Genomic DNA, 9,106 nt, shown 5'->3' on the forward strand with positions numbered 1-9,106 from the left:
ATCTAACGATTCAAGAAAAATCGATGGGATGTGTATTGGGGCAAAGAGATGAAACTGGTAAGAAAAAGTAAGCTATATACTTTTTGAGTAAAAAGTTTACAGAGTACAAGGCCAAGTACCCCCAAATAGAAAAATATGTTGTGCCCTAGCTTGGACTACTCGTAGACTCAGGCAATATATGTTTTACCATACGACGTGGCTAATATCGAAATTAGATCCCCTTAAGTACATTTTCAAAAAAATCATCTTTATCAGGCAGGCTAGCGAGATGGCAAGTCATGCTTTTAAAATATGATATTGTGTATGTGACATAAAAATCCATAAAAAAGAGTGCAATTGCTGATTTTCTTACTAATCGAAGTACAGAAGATTATGAACCTATAAAGTTTGAGTTTTCAGATGAAGATTTGATGGCAATCTTGCAGGATGAAGATAAAGAGCCTATAAGAGAAGTATGGAAAATATTTTTTGACAAGGCATCCAATATAATGAGGCATGGCATTAGAACAGTGCTAATATCCCCAGAAGAGAATTACTATCCTTGTATCGTAAGGTTAGATTTCAACTGCACAATCAATGTTGCTGAATATGAAGCCTGCGTCATGGGATTACAGATGGCTATTAAAAAAAAGATTGGAACACTAAAAGTATATGGGGATTCAACCTTGATAATTTATCAACTAAAAGGTGAATGGGAGATCGGGACTTGAAACTAGTGTTATACCAAAAGCACATAACTGGCTTGAGGAAACATTTTAAAGAATCCAATTTCAACATGTTCCCCGAAAAGAAAATCAAATTATTGATGCCTTGGCTACTTTGACAGCAATGTTCAGGTTAAATAATAGTATGGGAATTTAGCCTATTAGAGTACAAATAAAAATTTCACTGGCCCACTGTTCAAACATGGAAGAAAAAGTAGATCGACAACCATGGTACTATGACATTGTACAATATATCAACTATCAAAACTACCCAGAGTAAGCTTTAGAAAATGATAAGAGGATCATTCGAAGATTAGCAGCAGGTTTTATGCTTTGATGGAGAAATTCTGTGTAAAAAGAGTCGATATCAAATTTTGCTAAGGTGCATCGATGCTGTGGAAGCAAGAATGATACTTGAAGAAGTACATGAAAAAATTTGTGAAACACATACTAACGGGCATATGATGGCCAAACAGATATGAGAGCTGGTTATTACTGGTCTACAATGGAAAATGATTGCATCAGTTATGCTAGGAAGTGCCACAAATGCCAAAATTATACAGATAAAATTCATTCTCCTCCAGTCTAGCTGCACGTCTTGGCACTATCATGGCCTTTCTCCATGTAGGGAATGGATGTGATCGGACCCATAATCTCAAAAGCTTCAAATGGGCATCGATTTATCTTTGTGGTAATCGATTATTTTATAAAATGGGTAGAAACAGCTTCGTATGCTAGTATTACACGATCAGTGGTGTGTAGATTTATAAAAAGAGAGATAATATGTTGGTATGGGCTCTCGAAAAAGATCATCTCAGATAATGCTAGCAATTTAAACAATAAAATGATGAAAGAATTATATGCATAGTTCAATATCAAGCATCATCATTCAGCACCATATCGTCCAAAAATGAATGGTGCAATGAAAGCTGTGAATAAGAACATCAAGAGAATATTGGAGAAAATGACTGACACATATAAGGATTGGCATGAAAAGTTACCTTTTGCTTTGCTTGCCTATAGGACATCGATCCGAACCTTCACAGGGGCTACACCATTTTCACTAGTGTATGGGATGGAAGCTATACTATCGATTAAAGTGGAAATTCCTTCTCTAAGGGTGTTGATAGAGATGAAATTGGATGAGGTAGAATGGGTTCAGGATCGTTTCGAGCAACTGAATCTTATTGAAGAGAAAAGGCTCTCAGTACTCAGTTATGGACAAATGTATAAAAGGAGAATCATGCGAGCACATGACAAAAGGATACGACCTCAATGCTTTCGTGAGGGCGAATTGGTTTTGAAAAAGATTTTGCCATGTCAGCATGACAATAGAGGAAAATGGACACCCAATTGGAAAGGTCCATATGTGGTAAAAAAGGCTTTTTCTGCTGGAGCTCTGATCCTTACAGAAATGGATGGAGGTGAATTACCAAATCCTATAAATTCAGACACTGTCAAAAAATATTTTGCTTAAAAAAAACAAAAGAAAAAAAATGATTCAGATTGAAAATCCGAAAAGGGCAATTTGAATTAAAGGGGGGTCATTTGAGCTGAAAACTGTAAAAAGCGATTTGAATGAAGGTAGAGCTTAAAGAAAGTTTTTCAGAGAACGAAAGAGTGGCACCGAATGGATGAATTGTCACCAGAATTAAAAGAGATGACTTTTGGGGGACGAGTTCTCATTAGTCACGGATGTGGGGCAAGGATTGGTCATATGAAATCACAGGCGACAAGATCGTAAATGTAACGAGTTTTTGGAAAAAACTTGGTCTGAGTAGGCCAAGGTCGTCCAAATGTTCATTATTTAGAGAATTGCTATTTGATTCTTGAAATACTTTTGAGTAAATTGTTCTTTGTGTCATGAAAAGCTTATCTTTATCTTTTTAAACCCAAAATACCTCATTACTGACTTTGTTTCACACCCAATTTTGATCTTGAAATCATTGCATTTATCATTTAAAATTAAGATATTGATTGATAAAGTTCATAATAGACCAATGCATTGCTCGAAAAGAGAATGCAATATAAGGATGACAAAAATAGTAATATGGGGGCAAAAGAATGAAACGAAATCGATTCATTACTGAAGACAAAGAAGAGAAAGGGGATAAAGAATAAAAAAAAAGATTTTTAAGCGATTAAAAGCCAGATGGGTTCGTCATAAGACAGAGATTTCTGGTCGAAAATTGAAATATTTAAAAGGGCAGGAATATTGGAAGCGACTTTTAAATATTGAAAGAATTGAACCAAAAGTTGAATTAACTTGGATGAAAATGTATAATATAATTCATTGGTTGCATCTTTATCCTTTCAATCATCACAATTATTACATGCATCGCATACCTCTTGGTAAGTTGCATAAAAGGTTTCTTTATGAAACATCAGGAAGAAGTCTTCTTTTTCAAAACAAATATGATGGCCTTGAAGGTAATATGTTACCTCCAAGATAATTCTTAAAACCAAACTGTCGGTTTATGGAGTACCTAACCCCCTATTTCTCAAATCATAGCTCAGTTATGGTTATTTTTTATTCCCTTGACTTACGGTTCAGTCCCGATCGTCATTAATATTTGATTCGTGGTTTAATCCTGATCATTCTTATAGCTTCTCGACTTACAGTTTAATCCCAGTCGTTTTTATTTCTTTGACTTGCGATTCAATCCTAGTTATCTTTAATCTTTGACTCATGGTTTAATCCCGATCATTCTTATAGCTTCTCGACTTATGGTTTAATCATAGTCATTTTTATTTCTTTGACTTGCAGTTCAGTCCCAGTTATCTTTAATCTTTGACTCGTGGTTTACTCCCGATCATTCTTATAGCTTTTTGACTTACGGGTTAATCCTAGTCGTTTTTATTTTTTGACTTGTGGTTCAGTCTCAGTTATCTTTAATCTTTAACTCGTGGTTTAATCCCAATTATTCTTATAGCTTTTCGACTTACGGTTTAATCATAGTCATTTTTATTTCTTTGACTTGCAGTTCAATCCCAGTTATCTTTAATCTTTGACTCGTGATTTAATCTCGATCATTCTTATAGCTTCTCGACTTATGGTTTAATCCTAGTCATTTTTATTTCTTTGACTTGCAGTTCAGTCTCAATTATCTTTAATCTTTGACTCGTAGTTTAATCCAGATCATTCTTATAGCTTCTCGACTTACGATTTAATCCTAGTCATTTTTATTTTTTTGACTTGCGGTTCAGTCCTAGTTATCTTAATTTTTGACTTGTGGTTTAATCCTGATCTTTTTATTCTTCGATTCACAATTCAATCCCGATCTCTTTAATTTAAAATCGCAGTATAATCTCGATTGTTGTTGTTATCTTCTAACTCGTGGTTTAATCCCGATCTTTTTATTTTTCGATTCGCGGTTCAATCCCAATCTCTTTAATTTAAAATCGTAGTTTAATCTCGATTGTTGTTGTTATCTTCTGACTCGTGGTTTAATCTCGATATTTTTATTCTTCAATTTGTGGTTCAATCCCGATCTCTTTAATTTAAAATCGTAGTTTAATCTCGATTGTTGTTGTTATCTTCTGACTCGTGGTTTAATCCTAATCTTTTTATTCTTCAATTCGTGGTTCAATCTCTATTTCTTTAATTTAAAATCACAGTTTAATCTCGATTATTGTTGTTATCTTCTGACTCGTGGTTTAATCTCAATTTATTATTCTCTGATTCGCGGTTCAATTCTGATCTCTTTAATTTAAAATCGCAGTTTATTTATTCTTGATCTTCTTATTTTTTGACTTGTGATTCAATCCAAGTTGACGTAATTTTTTTTATTCGCGGTTTAATCCTGGTCTCTTTATTCTTTGATTCACGGTTTAATCCTAATCCTTAGTATTTCTCTTACTCGTGGTTTATTCCTGATCTCCTCATTTTTTACTGGTGATTCAATCCAAGTTCAATCCGAATCTTGTTATTCCTTGACTCGTAATGTCGTCCCGATCACTTTTTTTATTATTCGAATTTCGGTGTTGCCTTAATCGATTCTTTATTTTTCAACACACAATGTCGTTTTCTTTATCACTTGACCTTACTTGTAAAAAAAAAATTTTTGTTTGGATTCTAGATAAAATTGTTGTCTTTGTCTTTGCTATATTACTGATTATCAGTAATGTGCAAAGAGGGGCAGCTGTGGACACCAAATTTGCCCAGAAAAAAATACAAAATGCAAAATACAAATAAAAAAATACAAAATACAAACAAAAAATACAATACAAAAAAAACCCAAAAAAATATAAAAAAAAACAGAAGAAAGAAAAATCGATGATGGCAGTGGTGTCGGGAATGCCCTACACCCATCCCTCACCATGCCCTACCCCTTACCCCCCTGATCACCTAACCCTATCACTGCCAGATGTGGTAAAAAAAAAATAAAAGAGGCATGGAGCTCGTGCTTACACCTTATGCCGAGCCCCATGCCCTTTCCTCAAGCACACATATGGCCAGAGCTTTATAAATAGAGCTCCTAGCAAAACAAAAATAGACAGGGAAGGAAGGAGAGATTCTGCCAAAAAAAAAACTCGAAAAAATCAAACAGTCCTCCCCGTAGAGAGGAACCCAATGCCAAGCTTCTTGTACGAAAAAGAAAAAAAAAGGGGTCAGTTTAAACAAAAAAGTCAGAATACAAATAAAAATAGTCTCACAGAAACTTTGAAAGTAGATCTAGGGAAGTGGGGACTCTTTTTGGTGAAAAAGACCTTGGATCTGAATTCAGGAGGCCGAGGGGAACATTTTGGTGTTTTCTGGGAGTTTTTCGACCACCGACAACGACGACGGTGATCGACGAATGACGGAGATGACGACGATGACGGCGATCGATCGGCACTGCGTTCGGTTGAAGAAGAAGGAAAAAATAGTTTTTTATTGGAAAACGAAGGAAATGAATGAAAAAAAAAATTTCTAACTTTTATATAAGCTGTCAATAGCCAAAACGACGTTATTTCAATAAACGCCCAAAATGACATCATTTTAAGCACCCAAGATCTGCTTGTCAACCCGTGACCCGACCCGGGGTCCGCGCACCTGACTCGTGACCCGCTTCCTTCATCAGCCTCTGACTGGTCTAACTAAACTAGAACCGAACTGCCCAGACCAAACCGAACTGGTATCGAACCGCCGAACCGAACCGCCGTTGACCGGTCCAGTTCAGGTAAAAAAAAATTTTTTTTTTTGAAATTTCTAATTTTTTTTATATATTATTATTTTTGTTGTTTTAAGTTTTTTTTTTCTTTTTTTTTATATTTATGCATGATAAGTTTTAAATTTGTTAGGATAAGTTTTTTTAATTGTTTTAATAATAATAAAATGAAAACAAAGTAAAACAATAATTAAAAATATATTAAAAATGCTTAAATAATAATAATACTAGATTTTTTTTTCTCTGCCTAGATGTAGGAGGGAATTAAATCATATTTCAAAAATAATAATTTCGCCTAGATGTTGGGGAATTATTATTATAAAAAAATACTAAATAAGCTAATAATATTTTTGATAATAAGTTTTCATAAAAAAAGAATCTTTTTTTTTAAAAAAAGAACATTTTTATAAAAGAAATTATATTTCTTAAATTAATTTTCTTTTAAAAAGGGATTATAAAAATTGAACTTGCTCCGAAAGTCCGCCTAGATGTTGGGGATTTTTAGAGATGTTCGCGTTTTCTAAAACCCATAAAATCCAAAATCCTTTAAATCCAAACCCCAAAATCCAAACCCTTATATCAAAACCCCAAACCTTCAAAACCTCTACTCAAACCATTACTCAAAACCTTCTGAAAATCCTGAGGACATGTGTGAGAATCCCATTTGAAATTATTTGTTCCCAAATACTATCTAGATGATGGGGTATTTAGGAAATTTTATTTCATTAAGTTTTTCATACGAGTTCTTAATTTGCTTTAATAATAAGATTAACTACAAAAGTATAATAATGAAATGGGATCTTAAATATAAACAGTCGCACCTAAGCTCTACCTAGATGTTGGAGAGTCGGGGTGGTCTCATTATATTCAAGAATCTTACTCTAAATTTATATTTCATCACTTTGCATACATACATTATCATGTTATTTGTATTGTATTTCTCTGTCTTTAATTTTTATTTATTGCCTACAATACCATCATTTATTTTCTCATATAAAATTTTTCAAAATATATATTTTTGATATTATAAGATAAAATAAAAATAACATTCTGAAAGAAATAATTCTTGGTACTCAGCCTAGATGTTGGAGAGTCACCAATAATTTTCTATAAAGAGTGTTATTTCATTTTAAGGATTGTTGTGTTAAATTTTAAGCGAAATGAGTTATCTTAAATTCTGCCTAGATGTTGGAGGATTTTAAGATAATTCTTTAACTTAAAGATTTTCTCAATATTTCTAAATAAAAATTTTAGCAAAATTTTATTTTTCCAAATAAAGGGAATTATTGTTAAATTTCAAATTAAAACCATTTTTATCCAACACTGAAAACAGCGCGTAATTAAATGGTACTAATTTATGAGAGTTGTGGGGGTGCTAATCCTTCCCCACATATAACCGACTCTCGGATCTAACCTGATTTTTCGTAGATCGAAATTTATCTTTTTGATCAACTTTAAACTCGTTTTTATAGTTTTATTAAAAAGATAAACTTTTGGGTGGTCAATCATACCCTAACAAAGATTGGTGGCGACTCCCTTTTATTTTTTTCGATTTTAAAACACTTTACGTTTAGCGATCCCAAAACCGTTATGACAAGAGCCTCTTACACTTTTGCAATCTTAACATATTAAGATTTTCTAACATCCCAATGGACTCTGGCAACTCGGCAATATTAGCGTTGAATATGTTAAAAAATCTTGAAGCACCAATATTGCCTTGAAGCACCAATATTGCCGAGTCTGGCAAACAGGCTCCCCATCGACTCTGGCAGAGATTCAAGAGAAGTAAAATTCCTCATCACAAGCTTCTCAAGTAATCTCAAAGCACCAATCTGAGTAGGGAGATCCCTAATTGAAATCCCATCCATGTCAAGTTCCACAAGAGAAGCCAATCCTTGAATTGTATCTGACAATTTGCTCAACTGTTTGCCTCCAACAAATAAATCCTTCAGATATGATAACAAGCCAATAGAATTTGGCAACTCAGTGATGGCACTACCCTTAATCAACAACTCTTTCAATAATTTGAGATTGCCAACAGTATCAGGAATTGCAGTGAGTGATTCACAATAAATTAAACTAAGTATTTCAAGGTTCTCCAAGGATCTAACAGAATCAGGCAAGTTTTCTAATGCAGATTGATTAAGACAAAGTTCCTTCAGAGAAACAAGCTTCCCTACACATCTTGGCAGCTGTTTGATATGCATGCAACCACTTAGGCTCAGTTTTTCAAGTTTTTCAAGGCGGTAAATCGATTCAGGCAGCTTCTCTATGCCAGTTTTATCAACATAAAGTTCTTTGAGTGATTCCATGCTGCCTATGTCCTCTGGAAATTCCATCAATTTAGAGCAATCGCTGAGGATAAGGGTTTGAAGATTTTTCATCCTCAAGACATCACTTGAAAATTCAACAAGGTTTGAACAGCCTGTCATGTCCAAATGAAGTAAGGACTTTAAACTACCAACTGATTTGTGAATGTTTATCAGTTTCACACAATTCCGAAGAACAATCTTTTGCAGCTTTTTATGTCCAGATAAATCAGGAAGAGAAGCCAGACTGGAGCAACCACGCAGGTTCATGAACATCAAGTTCTCAGCCACCTGCAACAAAACAAATGAAATATTCGATCAATGACAGAAAAACCCATTTTATAGAATGAAAGCTTCCATAGATTTCTTTGCAGCCATAGTCTCATAGATAAAATAATTTTTTAGTGATAATCAGCAGCAATGTTGTGTTGATGACAAGCATTTATCATTACCTTGTTAGAGTAAGTGCTCCACACCCTTTCGATATTTTTCTCTCTAGAGATCAAGGACAACAAGCTTTTGGGGACAAAAATCAGAAGGAAGAGTTTTCAAAGCACATCCTTGCCATTGAAGCCACTTGAGTTCATGAGGATGAAATTTAAATTTTCCTTCCACTTTCACATGATTGATTTGAAGCAGTCTTAGATTAACCACCGATTCAAAGGGTTTTGTGCGGATCACCACCTCTTTACTTTTCCTATTTATGATGTCAATCAGAATACCCTCAATGTTTCTTGTTCCCTATTGTCAATTATGTGCAAAATTAAAAACGCCAAGTTGGAGAGTTAAAAAAAAAAAAAAAAAACCATCACTATAATATTATTTAAGGAGTTTTTTAACTATATGTTTTATTTAGTTGATGTTTAATTAAAAAAATAACAACATTGACATAAATTAATGAAAATTTGTCATTAAAGGAAATATTCCATTAAATATTTTAATT

The 9,106-nt window shown here is 33.7% G+C and overlaps 1 protein-coding gene across 1 annotated transcript; it reads right to left on the reverse strand.

Annotated features, from left to right (window-relative positions):
- Positions 1-7,542: 7,542 nt before the first annotated feature.
- On the reverse strand, positions 7,543-8,527 carry LOC111288970 (uncharacterized). Its single transcript, XM_089760258.1, has one exon. It carries the CDS (start codon positions 8,437-8,439, stop codon positions 7,543-7,545), a length of 897 nt encoding a protein of 298 aa, XP_089616384.1. The 5' UTR covers positions 8,440-8,527.
- Between the last annotated feature and the right edge of the window lie 579 nt (positions 8,528-9,106).

The sequence above is a fragment of the Durio zibethinus genome, chromosome 4 (genome assembly GCF_047325235.1).
Source record: "Durio zibethinus cultivar Kanyao isolate XHJ-2024 chromosome 4, ASM4732523v1, whole genome shotgun sequence".
In the NCBI taxonomy this organism is placed as follows: domain Eukaryota; kingdom Viridiplantae; phylum Streptophyta; class Magnoliopsida; order Malvales; family Malvaceae; genus Durio; species Durio zibethinus.

Coding starts and splice junctions, on each gene's coding strand:
- LOC111288970 (XM_089760258.1), bottom strand. CDS start 8,439: ATGTTCATGAACCTGCGTGGTTGCTCCAGTCTGGCTTCTCTTCCTGAT.